At 35.4% G+C, this 21,536-nt stretch overlaps 1 protein-coding gene across 1 annotated transcript; it reads right to left on the bottom strand.

Annotated features, from left to right (window-relative positions):
• Positions 1–1,597: 1,597 nt before the first annotated feature.
• Positions 1,598–20,674, bottom strand: LOC118265179 (signal-induced proliferation-associated 1-like protein 1). The gene is made up of 15 exons (XM_035577957.2): positions 19,683–20,674; positions 17,795–18,028; positions 17,408–17,693; positions 16,720–17,320; positions 16,508–16,643; positions 16,190–16,305; positions 15,528–15,660; positions 14,933–15,100; positions 14,443–14,612; positions 13,872–14,037; positions 13,560–13,699; positions 12,978–13,148; positions 12,500–12,601; positions 11,555–11,689; positions 1,598–4,864 (listed from the first exon to the last, which is right to left on the bottom strand). Exons 1-15 carry the CDS (start codon positions 20,323–20,325, stop codon positions 4,754–4,756), a joined length of 3,312 nt encoding a protein of 1,103 aa, XP_035433850.1. The 5' UTR covers positions 20,326–20,674; the 3' UTR covers positions 1,598–4,753.
• Between the last annotated feature and the right edge of the window lie 862 nt (positions 20,675–21,536).

Below are 21,536 nucleotides of genomic sequence, written 5' to 3'. Positions count from 1 at the left end.
AAAATCTCTTTTCGCTATTATTGTCCTTTGTACAAATTACATGTAACCTAATGCCAAAAATAATGAGAATTTTGTATCTTAACGCAAATAAAAATGGTCGGTATAATATTATCATGGGCCTTGGTACACATATCTGTTATATATATATGAAGTGAGAACAAATCTTTGTTCCTTTGTTTTTAGAGAAAGACTCAGCATTAATTAATTAATCACCAGGCTTGCTCAAGGCAGATATGAAACTATATCTCAAACACAAAATCATTTATTCAATTAGACCAGGAAACCACTTTCGAATGCTAACAAAATAACATGTCACTCTGTCTGTTAGTTTTTCTAGTGAAGTTATTTGCTCGTTTCTTCGTTATTCGTTCGTAAGTGTGGTTTCCTATGGAGAAGAACGAGCAAGATACTTCATAGGTTACTCTTTTTTCAACCAAGTTCACAATACATTTCTTAGATTGTTTCGTTGGTTGACTGATATTAATGAGACAAGTATATATTATGCTAAAAATAAAAATGGACCTAGTATCGATCCCTGCGGTACACCCATAGATATGCAGCACCCTGTGAGTTTACTTTCTTTATTTGTATTTAAAGTCGACTATTCTGAAGGTATGATGATTTTAATAGATAGTTCCAGCTTCAGCAATCTTTGAGTGATGATGAGTCTCTAATGACTGATTTGACTGTGTTGAGCATGAGTATCGTGCTCAACACAGTCAAATCAGTCGATCTATGTTAGTGATGTCTAATACTAAACTTAAAAAGTAAGTATTCACTGTTGGTGGGAAATTAAGTTTGAAAAAATAGCCAGTTTTTGAATCAGTTCCCTCATGTCTGTGAAATGGCACCTGAACCTCGTGCTACTAGAAGTAAGAAAGAAAGAAAGAAAAACAGTTTATTTGCACCTACTACGACTAGTCGTATACATACATTTATACTCGTCGTCAAAATGGCACTAGGAGATATTACAACAGTTATCAGAAAATTAAATTACAGTGACTTATGTGGTATCCACGAAAAAGCACACGTGTCAGTTTTTTTACTGTTGTTGTTACAAATCTTAATGTATTTCCTCTGTATTTATGTTTACGTTATCCTGAATACTGCTTCAGTAATATGGAACCATAAATTCTGAGCCAATTGCTTTAGTTTGGGAAATAATGTCTTTTTTTCGAAGGTTTAGATACATATTCTGAATTAAGAGGGAACAATCATCTAATATTCCACCTGTCATGGGTAAGGCAATTGGGAGTATCAGATTCTTACTGACTAAAAACCTTCCTGTTTTTACCGGGAAACCTATTAGGCATCAGCCTTGTGGGCCCCATCTGTGATCGCGACACGCCGTACGTTCGGGTTTGGTTCCTGGTAGGGTGACGAGCTACACGTTCTCGTCGTCTGCAGACCCGTGCTTTCGGTGTTTGAAAGATCGCGACGGTTCGGGCGTGAGGAGGTTCGTTCCGTCACGTGCCCACCTCCTGGCAGACCCCTTTGTGTATGTTTTTAAAAGTAGTTTGCGTTAGATTTTAATGTTTATTTTTGATCTGTATGCGTGTTAGGGTTTGTAGAAGGGTTGGCTGAATAAAACAATATCTTGGTATATAAGTTTTATTGGAATGTCCTTTAGAATACGTACAAATTATCTAAGGGAAATTATGTATCTAAATAATTGAACCTTTAAGCTTTACGAGCAAACAATCCAAATTTCAAAAATATGGAGGTTAAATGTAATCGCTTTGGTTACTTACTTATCCGCAGTAAACATTAGGCATTGCAATATAAGACTTGCTCAGATTTTGTGAAAAAGAAACGATTACTTATGAACGATGAAGGTAAATAACTATTAACGTGAGAAGTTTATGTAATTTCAATTTGACAAAATATGAGCAAGCCTTCCAATGTAGAAAAAATAACAAATAACTTAGCTACATCCTAAACATGAGTGGTGGGAAAACTTATACAAATTCATGTTTCTAACACGGTTCACAAATGAACTTGTGTATATGTATAACGAACTAGAAAATGGTACGTATCTCAAGCAATGGGGAGTCTTTCGGTCATTTGATTTCTCTACGATCAAAGTATACAACAGTGGTTTTGCTTGAACTGTTACCATTTACTAATTACAGAATATAAAACTTTCATCGGCTGCTCCTAGGTATACAAAATAATTTATATTAGAATACGTTACGGCTATGTACGTACAAAAAATAAAAGTAGTATCAAAACTCAAATATGTAACTACTTCCGACCACAGAGTAGAGCATACGAATAGGTATAATGAGTAGGTAATTGACAAATACAATTTCATAACAAAAACATTTTGGTAGTTAGTCAAAAATGGTAAAGAAATACGAAATTAACTTATAAACTTGCAAAATTAAAATATTAGCTTGTATAAATTAGTATTGATTATTTTTCATCTGTTTCATAACGATTTATTTATTCTAATACCCCATGCATTTACATAGAGAAAATAACTTCTCATGTTTAATTCCTGCAATAAAAAATCTATGATCCACACTCGCGTTGGTAATTTTTACAAGCCAATATTTGAGTAACAATATAAAAAACAAATATTACAATTCTTGTAAAGTTCAGTTGTGTTCATAGAGAGACAACTTCGTCGGGAGTCGAAGATCTAAATAATATAGATTAAATACTTAGTTTTACTATATTGTTCCATATATAAAATGAATATTATTTATAACAATGAACTGTTTGCGCAAAAACATGTTGTTGAACAATATACTAATATATATTTATATAGTAGCTATATCACACATTAACATGGTAATACATACGGAAGACTGAAATAAGTGCACCAATATTTCGTTAATGTATCTTCGTAGTTTCTTCTGGCATTGAATGTATATGTAACGTATGAGTTTCTCATATTTTCATAGCTTTTTAATTCTATATAAGTCTAATTTTGCTTTAGGTACTTGAGAATCTCACTTAGAATAACCTTTTTTTTAAGACGAAGGCAACTAACGACTCCTTCTACAATGCGGTTTTGTTAAAAGATTCAATTGAGTTATGGTATGTATGTATTTACTGAGATAACAATGAGAATAAAGGCTCACAATACGTTATTAAGTCTCTCCCGTTACAAATAAAATTAAGGCCTACAATAACCTAAACTAATAAAGCTTTATTGGTGATTACATCTAGTTGATGAGACTCATATTTACACAAACAAAGTACAACGAAGACAAAACTATTGATGTATCTCACGTGATCCGATTCACTCGTACGCGATTTGATTTGAGTATAAACTTGTTTGGGACGTCGAATAACTTATAACGAACATAGTTCTTACAATTTCATAAGTTGCATTCACTATGAAATATGTTCAACTTGCGTAAACATTCCATGTATCAGTTTAATAATATTTTAAACGAGTACTATTTGTGCTAACGCATTTTTTCTCTTATTGTATTAATATTTGGCAGGTTTCAAGTCTGTTTATAATTAGAATACAGCTAAACTAGTATATAACTTACGTCACAAGACTAATCATATCAAATTGATGGTGGGCTGTAAACACATCGCTTGGGAACAATGTGATGTTTGTGTTACTTGGGTACAGGTCTATGTTGTTAATATTTAATCGTAAAGCCCACTATTTACTTGACTGATTTATACTAAAATTCTTAAACTAATTGGTGTTCTCTTACAACTTCGGTTCTCCTTACAATTAACCATAATCTCGACATATTAATCTAGATAACTGTAATCGATAAATAAATTAAAGCCTACGTAGTATCAATAGTGTATACGATAAACATATAGCAATAAATAATATATATTACCCATAAAACGTTTTGTTATATAAACTGTCTGTTTAATGCAGATAGTTATTGTAAAACGAGACTTTTAACAATTATATGTAAATACGTCAATTTAATTGAGACAATAACGTCAACCATTAATACCATATATAAGGTAATAACAAATTAGTCTACGAGTACTAGTACCAACATATTACGTAAAAATTACGCCAAAACAAACGCTTCACAAGAAGCACGGAAAAGGCACGAAATTCATAAGACAGCGCATGTTTAACATTGTTATCATCTATTCAGTTATAGGCATATATTTTCATAAGAATTATTGTAATTGAACTTTGTTTTATTATCTATATCAATTTTAAGACTACATACTACAGCTACCATCATTTCAAAGATACTTTCGCATTTATTTGTGTAGCCGCCGTTCCAAAGCGTGATAAATTTAATACATGATTGTAGGTAATATAATTTATCTTTCAATTGTATATTTCCGAGACGTTATCTGTCTCTGATTGCTATAGCAATAATTAATTACAATTATCTGCTTAAATTATTAAAGCAATTTCAAATAAATAAATTGATTACCTTTTTATTTGAATTTGGGTCAACTACACCAGAGTATCACTATACAGAGATTTCTATAAAACGATATCAAAATAACATCAGATTCTGTCAGTCTGATAAATAGACGCATGCGTTAAGAAAAATGTATTATTCGTTTCATTTCAACACGAAACGTGTTTGTTAGTATTTAATACTAATCATATGAAATATTGTTTGATGTTACAAGGCTTTTTTAATTTAGGTTTTAAAACGATCGACTTTTAACGCTTATTCACAACCCTCCAATTACAAAAATCGTTTTTATTTTCAATTCGAAAGTCCTTAGGCTTCGATGGCAATTTGTGACCATACTTATACCGAGTATTTTGGACGTGTGGGTATGTTTTGTAGTCTCACTGTCGGTCGACGGTCCTCTTGAGCCACTGTGTGAAATGTCTCAGCTGCCACACTGCCCTCGCGGACTCCTCACGCAGCCGCGCGTTGTGCCTCCGTAACCGACGCACCTATCGAAGTAATCCGATAATTAGTTAAGCTGGACTAATTCATTCTTAGTCGTAAGTGTATTATAACATTACTATAATATATGATTATTATCAAACATTTACGTCAATGGTTAAGTAGTTAGATATTTGTATCCTTCTATGGAGTCACTACGGAACTTATTTATCTTATAACCTTCGGTCTGCCCTTCACGACAAAATACAAATAAACAACATTTTCGATTAGACATTATAGGTATTAATAGAGAATTAACATTTGGAAAATGATGGTAATATATTATTGTCTTCTAGTTTATTGCATTGTTGGCGCAGTGCAGTGGATGGTCGGATCCTGTACACAGGATAATATACATATTATGTTCCTCAATGTAATTTGTAAATACATATTTTTAAATGCATCCATAATGCAGGCGAAACACCTTTTGTGGAACAGCATTAACAAGAGAAAAGGATAGTAAACAATATAACGTTTACCGAACTAGAGATACCTTATAACTATTACAGAATGTCTTACTCTAGTCAACAAGTGCATCACGTAAAGGACTAATGGGTGGTAAACGACTAGACGGATCACCTGACAGCGATCAGCGCCGCATATGGACACCCGAAACACCAGACGAGTCGCATGTAGACATTAAATACGTCTAGACATTAAATATGCTAATTTATATGAAAGTCTTCTTATGGTTGCAGAACAATAATGGTAATTACTGATTTTTTTTTCGTATTCGATTACACAAAACACACAAACACACACACACACACATTCGATTACATTACATACATTAATTACATTTTAAACATTTGTACATACATGTACAACCTCATGTAAAACCTAACACCTTTACCTGTATTTCTTATAATATATATCACTCATGTTAAGTCAATGACTGCACTGGTTCGATCCCCGCACGAAGCAACTCTTTGTGTTATCCCTAAATTTTTGTTTCGGGTCCGGGTGTAATGTGTATGTGAACTTGTATGTTTGTAAACGTACCTACGACACAGGAGTACTCCTAGTGTGGAGTAAAAAAATGCTAATAAAATATCTTTATGTTTACTATTTTAACAAGTATCGACATGATTAAGTACAATGGTGTGTTTGGATTACACGCGACCTAATATTTTAGTAAGATAGTGAGACTATCTTTTTACCACTGCTTTGTTTTTCTTTTTTTCAATTCATAATCCTGATGTACGATAAGTTTCTGGGTTTTTCAAGCATCATTGTTATATCAGTAATGCATTTTTTCCTTAAAATCCGATTTATGACGATGCGTCTGCTGAATTTTTTAATGTGGATGAATCGATCGAAAGAAATTTAAAGCTAAGGCTAAAAAATAAATGTCTAAACTATGAGGAATGAGAGAAAAATATTGCGACGACTTGCTATAACAAATAGAGGACAATAGTAAGCCATTGCCGAATAATTAGAATAAGAGCAGAAAGAAAATAACTACGTTACTGAATACGTTTAAAAAACTTCTTCAAACATCATACATTAAAACAAAAATAAAATTATATTATTAATTGAACTCAGTACCTATCCACAACACCCACTGAAAGGTAAGAAGTTGGTGCCTCAAGGCCTAAACAAAGTCAAAGTCATCAAAGTCAAATCATGGCTTTCAAATAGACCAGGAAGGCACTTTTGAACGTCAAAGCTATATCAAAACTTAGGTAGGTCAAAGTACACTATTGCAAACTAAAATAGGTTTAAATAAAAAAATAATGTAGGCATCTACATAAGTTGTAACAGCATTAACAAGAGAAAAGGATAGTAAACAATAAACGTTTACCGAACTAAAGATACCTTGTAACTATTACAGAATGTCTTAATAAGGTCAATAAGTGCATCGCGTAAATAACTACTTATGTTTTTTATTTTTGAAATGGGTGGCAAACGACTATACAGATGGCCTGACAGATTTATGGACACCCGAAACACCAGAGGAGACGCATGTAGACATTAAATACGTCGACATTAAATATGCTAAATTATATGTTAAAGTCTTCTTATAAAATGCAGAACAATAATGGTAATTATTTCATTTTTTTTTTTCGTATTCAACACAAAACACACAAACACACACACACATTCGATTACATTACATACATTAATTACATTTTAAACATTTGTACATACATGTACATGTACCTCATGTACCTAACCTAACACCTTTACCTGTATTTCTTATAATACATATCACTCATGTTAAGTCAATGACTGCACTGGTTCGATCCCCGCACGAACAACTCTTTGTGTGATCGCCAAATTGTTGTTTCGGGTCTGGGTGACCTGTTATGTGAACTTGTATGTTTGTAAACGTACCTACGACACAGGAGTAAATCATAGTGTAGTGTAAAAAAATGCTAATAAATTATCTTTATCTTTACTATTTTAACAAGTATCGACATGATTAAGTACAATGATAATGGCTTGTTTGGATTACATGCGATTTAATATTTTAGTAAGATAGTGACGACTATCTTTTTACCACTGCTTTGTTTTTCTTTTTCAATTCATAATCCTGATGTTCGACGATAAGTTTCTGGGTTTTTCAAGTGATCATTGTTAGTATCAGTAATGCATTTTTTCCTTAAAATCTGCGATTTATGACGATGCGTCTGCTGAATTTTTTAATGTGGATGAATCGATCGAAAGAAATTTAAAGCTAAGGCTAAAAAAATAAATATCTAAATTATGAGAAGAATGAGAGAAAAATATTGCGACGACTTGCTATAACAAATAGAGGACAATAGTAAGCCAATTGCCGAATAACTTAGAATAAGAGCAGAAAGAAAATAACTACGTTACTGAATACGTTTAAAAAAACCAACTTCAAACATCATACATTAAAACAAAAATAAAATTATATTATTAATTGAACTCAGTACCTATCCACAACACCCACTGAAAGGTAAGAAGTTGGTGCCTCAAGGCCTAAACAAAGTCAAAGTCAAAATCATTTATTTCAAATAGACCAGGAAGGCACTTTTGAACGTCAAAGCTATTTATCAAAACTTAGGTAGGTCAAAGATACACTATTGCAAACTAAAATAGGTTTAAATAAAAAAATAATGTAGGCATCTACATAAGTTGTAATCAGATAGAAAATAATACTTTATGACAAAGCGATTGCAGTGATTAAATAAACCATTTCCGCTAGTTAAGTCGATGACAAATGTATTTACATGCATGTGTCTAATAAGGTCGATATAGTAGGTATATCAATGAGCTTTGCCTAGATTTAATATTTTTAACGATAATAATCTATTAGTAACTGGATCACTTGATTTATGGCAAGTTTATTTCTTTTATATTTCCTTGTTAAAAGGTGAATGTGCGTCTACAGTGATTGTGTCTAACTGCTAGACGCAATTTGAATGGGCTATTTCGACTAGAATGTAGCATCCTAACAAAGTGTAGTGACGTCATGTATTCAATTTTGTATTCAACCGGGCAATAGCGCTATCAGGGAGAAGAGGTGTCTTAAATATAATGCTTCCATTATCTGCTTTTACAATATGTATTTTTAGGATAGATAATGAATTCTAACTGATTCTGAATTATTGATTATAATCCTGAGACACTCGTTTGAATGTTGTTCATAAAAGGCAAAATTACAGGGCGTAGTTTTGAAACCACAACAAAACTCGGAGGCCTGTCACAGTAGTCATAAATGTTCGATTTAAAATAAGGTTTCTGGTCAATAGGTAAAACACGGCTATAATAAATTATTTAAGTTTGGCAGTATTTCAGAATAATCCGTCAAGAAAAGGTTTTTAGGGAATTGGTAATAATATCAAATACGTGTTTGAGTTTGTGTGTGTAATGCCGCGTTTTAAGCTAGTTACATAACGTTCGAAATGTCATAGGCGTAGTTCTCACTAACGGATCCCCGTATTTAAAAAAAATGCCCGTCATTTTTTTTATTGATTTGGACTAAGAATCGATAGCCGAGTTACCTCCTTGAATGTTTCTCGGTTTCAAAACGACACCATGTATAGAATAAAGTTGTCTAGAAAAATAAACTATTTTTATCTAAAGCTCTATAATGGTGTAATCCACTTAAACGTCATCATTCGATTGATAAATATAAATATAAGAACACAGTGGAATTAAACGGCATGACGCAATACATCCAATAATCACGAATAACATTCAGAATTTAGATGGATAAAATAACACATATGCCGCAACATACGATACTTATTTGTACTTAATGAAAGTTTAGATATTACACATTAATTACATTATTACTGGGTATTTGTCACATATATTTTAAGTTAAAAAGTTCAAAATAAATAAACTAGGCCTTTATTATCGACTACCTGACCTCGCAAACATCGTACCGCCTCAAACGTTTTTTCTCACCTTTTAAACCTTCCCTGGACTTCTACAAATAATTCAAGACCAAAATTTGCCAAATCGGTCCAGCCGTATTCGTTTTCAGCGAGACTAACGAACAGCGAATACGATTTTTTTACATATTTTTTTTGTTTGATATTTTGATATTAATAATACTGCGTGTTTAATATGTTGCCAAAGATTCATTATTTATGCGCCAACTTTGGTGAAATACTGCCACGTACCAACGCCATACATAATTTATTCAGTACAGTCACTTAAAATAAGGTGAAAATTTTATTCAGAGTATTTGGTTCCTCTAAAACTGACAATGTTTTCCAATCTAAAGCAGTTGGCTAAGAATTTATGATTCCATATTACTGGAGCACTATTCAGGATAATGTAAGGAAGACTGCAGACGAAAAAATAAAGATTTGTAGCAACAAGAGTCAAAAGACTGGCACAGGGTGTACTTTTTCGTGGATAACACATAAGTCACTGTAATTTAAAAACTGTAGGACTTAGAATTTTTTTATATTTTTCTGATAACATTTGGAATCTTGCCGATCATCTGGCCTGTTGGACGTCGATTTTAGGGACACCTGTATAGCAAGTCTGTTGATACAATTCGTATGCAAATGGTGCTAACCATTTCCTAGGTTAATAATGTATCATTAATGTACGAGTTACGATTGTTTGAGGTAATCAATTTTAAATGATGGGGTTGTGATTGAATAATATTAATATTATGACTTATAGGGTTTTCAAAGCAGTGGAAACAAGGGAATTAGTGTAAGAATGATCGATTAAGTTATCACAAATTGAATCGGGATTATAAAGGTTCATAGTACTAATGAACAACAAACATCTCGGGGTTTTCCAAATAACAAAAAACCTTGATTCACTCAATGGATAAATGATATATGGTAATATAGATCCGTTATTGAATATCTTTATAATCTTGTAATTACTCGTTTATCGTGTTTATATCAAACATATCATTTAGGATTATTATTTTTCACGAAAGACAGATTGATTAAAGTGTAGTAGGATTCACGTGCGACTACGAGGTACATAGCCGTAATGGTAAACAGTGGGTTGTAATAAAAAACTGATTTAAAATCCTGTTTATTCATCTGATAACGCACTAATGCCTAATTTTTCAAAAAGTTTTAACAACTGTGTCGTTCTAAATTCAGTGAATGATGATCGAACGATTTTTAAAGCTTTATTAGTGTCACTGCTGTCAAACAATCTGATATAATAAAATTAATGATTGTAAGTTGTTTATTCAATTATTATTTTTGGTTGATTCTGATAGTCACAATAAGATTTGTTTGAAAGAAAATATGGATTTTTTGATTGGTTTAATATCCGTGCGAAGCGATGGCGGGTCAAACAATCTGACGGATCAGCTGCCGGGTAAGCAATGGGCACCCCCCACCCATAGACACCCGAAACACCCAAGGCGTTACAAGTGCGTTGTCGGGCTTTAGGGCGGGTTAGGAATGTGAAAGGGGTTATTGGGCCTCCGGTTGCCTCATTCAAACGATGTCACAACGCTTGCGTTGTTTCACGTCGACTTTCTGTGCGAAAGCCGTGGGCGCAAGCCGTGGGCGAGTCGGCCCATTCGTGCTGGAGCACGGCTTTACCACACTTATTAATGCTTCATACACATATAAATTAGTACATAGATACACTGGGTACAATCATAACAGCCAGTTGAACGTTTTGGTAATAAATGTTTTTTAAAAATGCAATTTATATGGGAGTTTGTAATTCAAACACATCAGAACATGTTGGTCCATAGATATGTAGGTGAAATTTGGAATATCACAATTTGTCTCGATCGTGTAACTACATTCATCTACATCAGCCCATACCAGTCCACTGCTAGGCTATGGGCCTCATCATCATCAGCCTCATCTACATTGAGGATTTGCTATAATGTCCATGCAGATACAGAATCCTAAAAAGTGTAATCCTTTATTCAACTCTTACCACACACCCATGGGAAGAATAGCACTACAGAAATGAAGCAAATACAAAGAGGAGATATTATAAATGGATTTCCCTTTAACATGCATGACACCTTACGGAGAGCGCAAGACGTTACAAACCACATCCTATTTGCCATTTAGCAGTCTTATATTACTAAAATTGTGCCAACCGTCCATATTTTACCACTTTCTGAGTGCTTATAACCTAACTACACCTTTTTACTTGTAATATTATTGAGTAGGGCCGATTTTTTGTGTCACAGTGCACAATCGCATTCTGACTGGAGTCTGTCCGTCCCCACATGAGATAATAGTAATGTGTAATAATGATTATGATATTACCTCCTCCTCGAGTTGGTGTCGGTGTCGCTGCGCGGCGGCGGCGTCGGTCTCGAGCGCGGCGACGCGGGCCGCCAGCCCACACGCACACGCCTCCGTCGCGCCGCCGCCCGCTGGAGCGGGGACTGCTTCCGTCGTCTGTTGGTTATAAACATTGTTTTAAACGGTGGTACTTTAAAGTTTGCAATCAGCTTTTGACCGATAAGTTAGACATGTAAACTATATGCACCACACAAGCTTTATTGTTCCAGTTTATGGACCCGTAAATTTTCTAAAACTGCCAAAACTTTAGATCAACTCGTAGTAGCATTCCCTTCTAAAATATCTCTAATAAAATATGATTGCCAAGCCGCCTACTAGACTTAGGACCGAAATTAATAACCAATCTCAATCCAAAATCTGTGGAAAGGGATCCATTTGTACCAGAAACGCAATACAACTAATGTCAATTCATCAGTTGTTAAGGTTTAGGTTTATGAAAATACGTTTAAAATTGTATAAGTGAATTGTTACCAACACCTACTCAATTACAATTTGTCAAAATTTTATTTACTCCATTATTCATTTATCCCATTAGACAGATTAGAATTAAATCTATCAGTATATAATCTGTGCTTTAAGCAAGACAGTGATAATTAACGACTTTAAACTTTTTTCAATCATGATGTAACTTTTAAACATTGGAACTGATAGTAGAAATCTGATAAGGGTTGTCAAGTAATAAGAATTAAGCAATCAACAATTTTCTCTTACTTTCTTCCCCAAGTAATATTTCAATTGAATAATAATACAGGGTAAAATCAAAATCACTCAATAATAGACACTAGATACACTATTCTGCATTATGTTTTCCTCAACACGATTTCATACTTATTTTAAAAGATTTCTAATAATTTTAAAAATAATTTAAATGAAAAATATTCGTAGTGTTAACTATTTGGTACGTACAGCATTGACATCATTCCAAGAGTCGGTGGTAGGTTCGTTGGGTAGCGTCTCTAATGACGGATCTGTGTTGTCCATGGACGGGTACTGATGTTCTTCACAGATCTACAACGATAATCACTTATGTTATTTACAAATAGATAAGTCGTAATATAAGATCTCTTAAAAGAAAGTAAGGAATGAATGATCAATTTAAATGTGGATGATGGAAAGAGGAGGAATGAATACAATTTTAAGTAGTCTTGTTTGTATTTATTTATTTATTAAGTGTCACCAACATAAATACAGCAAATTTGCAGAATAAAAATAACAGTTACATACAAACTATCTTAGGCTTATCTGTATTTACAATTATGTATGACATAATGCAGTAGATATTGTAGAATGATGTAGATAAATGTTATGGGATGGCTTAAAAAACTGTGCGGCGAACTAAAGAAATACTACGCAAGGGTTATATAGTAAGGTACTGTATAATTACCTGAAGCATGGCCCTGGTAGCAGTATGTACGAGCGCGGCCCAGTCCAGTGCCCCCGCATCCGGCAGAGGTAGGGGCGCCGCCCCAGCTGGCCCGGGACCCCCACTATTACTTACAGCAGAGCCCCGACCACCCTCACCCAGCTCGGCATCCATCATGCGGATCAGATCCTCCTATAATACAAACAATTTATAGCCTCCTTAAAAAAGTATAGATATAAATGGCTAAAACTAAGATAATAACTGAACTGATTTGACTAATTTTGTTCTTATATTACAATAATAGATGATGACGAATTTTGGTTGTCTTCTATGTATCTATTTGTAGATTTGTCTAATCTCTTGTTTATGCAGATAAATTGTATTACGATAGCATTATGTCATGCCTTCTCTTAATTCTTAATCCCTAAAGTCAGATGTGCACATACAGAATGTGGCATCCACTTTTTGGTATTTATGAGTCCATCCCATTTAATAGGGGTGAGTGAGGGACATGAGTGGACACTGACACTCGATAAACAAGATAATATTGAAACTGGCTGTTATTATCTTAGAAGTTATTATAAATCAGCAGTGAGTACTTACAGTGAGCGAGGAAGTGTTGGCGGAGGCCCGTTTATGTCGGTTATGTCGCGGGGAGGCCGCGTCGTCGTGGGAGCGGCGCCGCACTGCCTCGGGCAGAGGGGACGTCTGCGGGGAACGACGACCGCTGCGACATGATCCACCTGATGCAAACAGTTTCAATATCATAGACGTTACATTCACAGCATATAAAATTCTGTCATTCTAATGAATATTGTAAACACATAGATACATAACATTTACAATTAACATAAGTGGTTTGCCATAATATTCATCTTTAGTCGGGGTTGAAGATCGCAGTAAAGCAGTACTGACCAGTTCCATATCCCGAGCTATCGGAGCGCGGCGGCGAGTGTCCCCGTTCGTAGGCGCGGCGCGGGCGGCCGGGTTGCTGCGCGTCCCCGCGGCCCGGGGCCAGCCCGCACTCCTCCAGCCCCGTCTCACACTGACACTTCGTACTCGACGCGAATGTCACCGTCACCTGCACAATACATGTGTATTCAAACTTTAATGTACACAAAATTATACATAATCGTACATAAGGTGGGATCCATAATGGCAATAGGGTCAAAGAAACGAAATTGGTTTATACATTGTACATTCCCAAGAGACGAAAAACGAACATATTTATTAGTCATGTGATCAAAAATAGCTGCTGATATACTACACTGAACATAGATATTTGTGTCTTTAACATTTTGATCACCAGTTTACTTTGTTTGGTTAATGTAACATAAGAAAAAACAACGAGATAAACGAAGTTTGATAGAAATATTCATAAAACAAGGCTATGCTTTCCATAACAGTGCAATGTTGGCTGGCAGGCAACATGCTATTTGCAGGTTGCAGATCGCATATCATAGAAAAGTTCTTTAGTGTAACTTACGGTAACTGGATCGGAGGTTTTAAGCAGGTCTACGAGTTGGTCGTGATGCAGCGCTACTACGGCGGCACGACATACTTCTAGCAGCCGCGCGCCACGCTTGATACCGGCCCGGGCGGCGCAACCCGAGCTCTCCACTAGGGTTACTAGACCATCTGGCTGTACATGGAAACCTAAGGAACAAAATAAATCATTATTATCATTGTATTATTCCCAAACAAACTCAAAAACTAAACGAGTTTTGATATAGGTTTTACTTAGATAGTCTTATTTAACGACGATTTTAAATGACGAAGAGTTGCAACTTGCGACATACTGAATGAGTGTATGAATTACGTAATATTATTACGAATCGTGAAATTAATCTCTTTGAAGAGACTTCCTACCGTTTTCTATCATTTTTAAATAATTTAGCATGTAAGAAGACATATTGTGCTAACCATATTTGGAATAATAATTTCATGAAGTAAATAAGGTAAAGGTGTGTAGTTACCGAGCTGTGGCTGAGCGCCCCGTTCGAGCGTGATCTCGGCGAGTGTATGCGCGTGCGTGGGCGCGACGGCGGCCAGGCGCCGCAGCAGGCCGTCGCCGCCGCCCCGCAGCCGCACGCTCTCGCCGCGGTGGTAGTACACGCGCGTCCAGCCCCCGCTCACCACCCAGCCTGGACAAACATCATGTAAATAATGATTCATTTCTTTTTTAACCGACTTCAAAAAAAGGAGGAGTTTCTCAATTCGACTGTATTTTTATATACAAGTAATTCTACAGCCAGAGTTCGTAATGGTACTTGCTTAAAACTGTATGGGAATTTTGTGTTATCCTTTTAACATTTCAATAGTTATTGGGTGTTTTAGACAAAGCCAATAAACTTTTGAGTTGTGAAATTCTATGCAACTATTCGTGATATACAAATATGTATACCATTTAAATTAAGACCTAATGTGATCATTAATTCATTATTTGTCAAATAAATCATTTAATGACCAGCATGATGGTGTTGTGAGGTGCAATTTGCTCTTCTCAAGCCCATAATCCCCATCCCTGTAACGTTCTAGTGTTATCTTATCCTATACAAAGTCTATACTCACCAAGTAATGAGCTGGTAGGTAGAACGAGTACGATTTGCCTCGTACTGTCCTCGACGAACACCACGGTATCGGCCGACACACCCATGATACAGTCCAGCAGGGAACCGCCTGCGCCTTCATCTTGTACTTGCACCTGTAATCATTTACATACTGATTAGCTTATAATATTCACATTCTATCTTTATCTTGAGTATTTATGTTATGAATTTATGTATTTTAGATATTACTTTTGATAAGATTGTGACGAGAAGAAGTTTTATGCCAATATAGACTCAGTTTACTAAGTAAAACTTAACAGAAAAGTTATTTAAATCTAACTAAGTACAGTTTAGACTTGGTTTTAGACCCAGTGATAAAAAAATGTATTTATGATCATTTCTCGCAACGCAATGAACCGCCAGAAATGGAAAACCATTGCCAGGAAGGCAATTGATGCTGAGAAGACCGACGACGTAACCTCCTAGTATCATCGAAGCAACCACGACCACTCTGCCAAGAGTGTACGATTGAGAAGAAGAATCATCAATCATCATCGTAATGGACGTGTCTTGATATCTATAGTCGAATGTAGACATCTTTCATCCTCCTTAATGACTTCGTGTCATTGATATCTTTACATGTCCAACATTAAGTTTAGAAATAGGTATTAATTTAAAACTTACGTGAAAACAGAGAGCGCCACCCACTAAGACATCGTTCGTACAGTTGTCGACTCGTGTGATCAAAGTGTTGTTTGTAGAGTTACTGCCACTTTTCATTAGTAACGAAGAGAATATTGCTGAAACGTACATAGAAAACATATTTTTAGAAAGAACAGTATTTTTGGTAATTGTGCTTGTAAGTAAAAGCAAAAGGCCGGCAACGCACTTGTAACGCCTCTGGTGCTCCGAGTGTCCATGGGCGGCGGCGATTGCTTACCATCAGGTGACCAGTCTGCTCGTTTACTGGCTTATTAAAAAAAAGGTTGGTTAAATACTTACAGAACTTTTGTCCCGTTTCGACAGTGCTTGCAGTCACATAATTCTTCGCTAAATCTTTCAGGTACTCTTGACGTGTGCGCGTTGCCATTGTACTAAACTTTGGTGATTGAATGGCAGCATTTTCGCCATTTATAACCTACAAGGAAAAATTTATATTATAAATTTTCTATCATACTTATAGTTTGATTAATTTGTGAAAGAAATGAACTTACTTTACTTAACAATAGGTCAGTGAACGCTTCGCCCTTCGGGTATATCGCACCATCTTTTATCGGAGGTCCAAACAAAGGCACTTCTTTAGCTCGACTCACAGCTATACTATAATGCGTATTCTCTGTACATGGATCTATAGCCCTAACTACAACAAAAACATGTTGGAACTGTGACCGGATGTTGCGCGGAGTGAACGGCGCCGCACCAGGCTCTTGGAAGACAATGGTTACAATGTCGTTGCCGATGTGTCGTTTCCGCAACAACTGTTGTCGGTTGTTCGGGGTATACGGCAGCATGGTGGACACGTGGAACATTATGTCGCAACCCTGATACGTGGTAAATACGGAGTACAGTCCAGTTGAGTCAGTCCTATTGTCCAAACCAGCCTTATACTTATCAAAGTCTTTTAATCTAACTGTTTGGCCCAACATCTTGAGAAACTCTACAAAAGCTGGGCCAGCTTCTTGGTTGTTGTACATTTCTTCCTCAGTTGACTGGCCGCTCTTGCAGTACATTACTCCCACTTTGTAATGTCTTGTGACACATTGTTCATCTAGTCGTAACAGTTGTTCTTCAGCTCCACCATTGTTGATGCCAAGCCTGAAATGTATAAATAGCGTATTTTGATTCATATTTTTCTCGTAATATGCCCGTTACAGATAGCCTATTCCCAAAATGGTTACTTACCTCAAGCAGCTAACTTGCAGCTCTGGAGCAACATATTCCAGAACATCTTTAGTGTTGTATGTAGCACTGTTGTTACTAGGTTTGGTCGTAGGCAAAGCATCTTCGAGCACGGATCCGCGTAGAGTGAGTAACTCAGAAGTGCGCAATATAAGGCGGTACTGCCACGCCAACTGGGACGCGGGAGCTGACACATCGCCGCCTCCACGGCGCAGTTCCACTCTCTCCTTCTTTATGGATATCGCCACTGGTCCGAGATTTTCGTCCATACCAAACCAATTTTGATGAGCTAAAAAATAATAAAGCACCATTATAAAATTGTAACAATTCAATCACTTCATATTTTAGGTATTGTCACTACCAACATCATTATGTCATAGATTTACTTACGTTGATTGTAGAAATAATTCCTGTAGTATAAAGCTCCTAAGTCCTGGCTTTCTATAGGAAAAGGTGAAAGGGACCTGGCAAATGGGCAGCCATGACGCCAATGTGTTTGTCCGGGAGGGAACTCCAGCATGGAAATCCCGTAAGCGGCGCGAGGACGGTGCCAGCCTCCTGACTGGCCTAGTATAGCGCCGCGAGCAGTCTTCCAACATAGGGATACACATCGCTCTTCTTCACCTGAAATAATGATTTAAGTTACTATTAATTTCTGTTTCAATTTTGTTTTCATTATATAGCATGATTATCAATTTATTGAAAGAATTTTATATAAGCATGAGATGAGTGATTGTGTATTGTAGGTATAACAATATCTATGCTAGTATGTACTTTTATGTGAATATTTATTATTTTTTTATCAATCCTTTCATATAATACCTACTTTTCTTATCCTGGGAATCTGGGAATCTAAACAAAAGGTATGAGACAACAATAAGCCAAGTAAAGATATCTTTCTTTAATTAACTTTCTCACAATATTATTATAAGTAAGCTATTAATTTTCACTTGTGTAAATGCATATTTTCCTAACAAAGAAAGAAGCAGTAATAAATGAAAGTGCAACTATTTTACAGTAAAAAGTAGATGTACACTACACCGAGTGGAGTACAGTTGAATACAAAACCAATATGCTAGCTAACTATATTGGCTGGCTGCAAGTAATAAAATAAAACTAACCTGTTTGTTACATCTAACTTTTGAATGTATTTAAAATATGACTAGAAAGATGAGATGTGGGAATAAAAATTTAGGAAACCAGCAAATATAAATGTTTCCTAAAATAAGGTATCAAGCGAATATTAATAAGAATCTCCAATCCAAAGTATTGAACAGAAATTCAATAGAACTAATATCTATAGGCTATTTATTTTGGCTGTAAAATGCATTATTACCACCTGTGTCTATGTAAGTAATATTTATGTTAGTTGTTTGCAAGTATACACTGGCAATGCATGACTGGCTGTGCAGTAATTGTTGCATTAATGAATAACTTATATTGAATGGAAGCATACAATTTAAACAATGTTCAATTATTAATGCAATAACAATTTAAGACAAATAAGAAAGTGTACATTGTATAACAAATACGTAACAGAATATAATTAAAGTTATGGAGTAATTGATTGTCTGTAGATTTATTCAAGGGCATGATATGTTTACAAGTGTAAGGCAACATTAAAAAAAAATGTTATGTACAAACAGCACAAACATTGTTTTAGGAGGTCTACATTTCAAGGAAATTACTACTTGACTGATAGAAATACTCACACCAAGTAGACAATTGAATGTCTTCCTTCCTGTTTCAATTTTGTGCTCATAATCCCATTGTACCAATTACACATTTCATCTAAGATTTAAGTAAAGTGACTTAACCATTTCCATGTCTATATTAAAATCATCACATATGATATTAGGTTTGGCAAAAGAAAAATGAAAAACACTTTGATACAGATATGAAACTCCACTCGCATCCCACATTAGATAGAATTAAGACTCTTGGAATGAATATTTTCATGTTTTTGTGTTAAGCAATTACATGAAACATGGGAGTTAAAAAGACACATACATGAATGTGTTCCAATCACAGTCTCGATTGTTCCAATAACAATGTCAAGTGTGAGAGCACAATTTGTGTCACCTGGTTCACAGATGTCACAATGGCAATGTTGTAATGGTCCTAAGGTATTTATGACAATTTAATGCATAGTTACTAGTGTTTTATTTCCCCGTTTTGTTTGTAAATATCTTGAAACATTTACTGATTCAAATGCTGCTTGCTGTATATAGAGTAAGCCAATGTTGGTTTGTATAGAAATATAATATGATACACTTACCTCCCAACTCATTTCGGAAGAATGGACAGCTTTCTAGCAACTCATTTGATCTTCCATCTCCTGTATCTGGCACTGCATCTTCTCCAGGAGGCAGTCCGCGGGTTGCAAGTAAAGATGCAGCAGATGCTCCAGTTGTTGTATTTCGGCGCCTGCTCAACAAAGCTCCACGGATCTCAGCCGCATAGGTTAAGTTGGCCATAAGTGATTGGCAATCATAGTGAGCAAACTGCTTCCTCTTGTTAACATCAGCTACAGTTGAAAGTCCACCATCGTCCAGAGACGGACGGTTCAACACAGGTGCTGCGCCACCCCATAGTTTATTCAATTTGAGCCTTGGTTTTGGGCTGGCACTTGATCTTGATGCAGGTCCATCTGCATGGTCTGTTGTAAGGCCGTCAGCAATCCTATCTACGGTGCGGTTGAGACCGGGTGTCTTGTCTGGGGCTGACACACCGCTGTAGCTGTGTACCATTGCGGGTAACCGATCGTTTGCACCTCCAATTACGTCAATTGAACCATGACTTCCGTACTCCCGTCTCAAACCATTCCCGGAGGGATGTTCAGCATATATCAAGTCGAGACTAGAATTGCTGCGATAAATAACATCTCTGGCATCCTTTCTTCTATTATCTGGAGCGTACATTGCATTATTTTTCAAAGCAGCCTAGTACATTTCTAATAGCCAAAATTAGTTGTTAGCTACAGTTGAGCTACAGCTTTTATACTTTATTTATTTACGCATTCGTATAGAATTGTTATAAATAACAAAAGAAGCAACTCAAAAGTAAATTAACACTCATTAAAACAAATTATTTTACACATCATATGAAAATTACTACATGTATTTGACCACCATTTATACACTAATCTATTAGTTACTCGTAGTAAGTTAATTCGTAATTGATTTCTTTATTACTACATAAACGAATAAATAAAATTAAAACGTTATTGTAGTTGAAGTGATTAATAATTTTGCAAAACTTGACGAATCTATGGATAAGTCAATCAACCACAAAAAGCACAGATACAAAATATGACATTTTATCTGTGGACGTTCTACAGATTATAAAGGCCAAAACAATGTAAAGATCACTGTTCACTGTCCTACCTATTAAATTTGGTAGCAAGACTAGCCTTATAATATGTTTTTTTTGCAAAACGAACTCGGTAATAAAAATATTATAGTGTAATATATCGTAATTAATAACATATTTTACTAGATAAGATATTGTAAGTATTTTTTTTGTGTCATACTAGCAATAACATAATATTAAGAAATTTATACTTTTTCGGCACAAAAATGGTAGATAATGCTGATTTTATAGAAATTAGTGGATTTTAATTAATATCTTTACTTATATCCATAAAATATTACTCAAGATATTACCTAGGTACCATTAGGTCTCATCGGGGTATCATAAAATTATGATCGTTTTTAAAACTGTCCCGACAAAACCATAAACAATTTAGACCGGAAATAAGTAAGATTATTATGTTGGTGCACTATGTATCTCCGCGCCTGCGCGTTACTCTATGCTGTCGTATGCCGCATTAATACTGCATTGAGTAACGCGCAGGCGCGAAGAATCTATATATGAATATGTGTAATTGTGTATATCTAAACCTTTGTGTCCTTTTTTTTATTATTGATTATGAGGGGGAAACCTTCAAAATGCGCCTAGCTTTTTGTGGATTAAAAGACTAGGGATTGTGGGATTTCTAAAGATAGATAGAAGTAACTTTCAGGGACTGTTATACTTTTGAAAATAAATAGGTAGCTTGTATTTATTACGGACTACCGTTATCAAACAAGGGCCAACCTACACAGTAACATACAGAAAGTGTGTCTTTTAC

The sequence above is a fragment of the Spodoptera frugiperda genome, chromosome 28, assembly GCF_023101765.2.
Source record: "Spodoptera frugiperda isolate SF20-4 chromosome 28, AGI-APGP_CSIRO_Sfru_2.0, whole genome shotgun sequence".
Classification (NCBI taxonomy): Eukaryota; Metazoa; Arthropoda; class Insecta; order Lepidoptera; family Noctuidae; genus Spodoptera; species Spodoptera frugiperda.
Note: the sequence above shows the minus strand (reverse complement) of the source record. Positions and strands in the feature narration are given on the sequence as shown.

Bases quoted from the DNA above. Each gene is read 5' to 3' on its own strand.
- LOC118265179 (XM_035577957.2), bottom strand. From the start codon at position 20,325: ATGTACGCTCCAGATAATAGAAGAAAGGATGCCAGAGATGTTATTTAT. The intron at 14,613-14,932 runs GTAACTACACAC...TTTGTTCCTTAG, and splicing joins GGGCGCTCAGCCACAGCTCG to GTTTCCATGTACAGCCAGAT. The intron at 4,865-11,554 runs GTAATATCATAA...TTACTTCGATAG, and splicing joins GACACCAACTCGAGGAGGAG to GTGCGTCGGTTACGGAGGCA.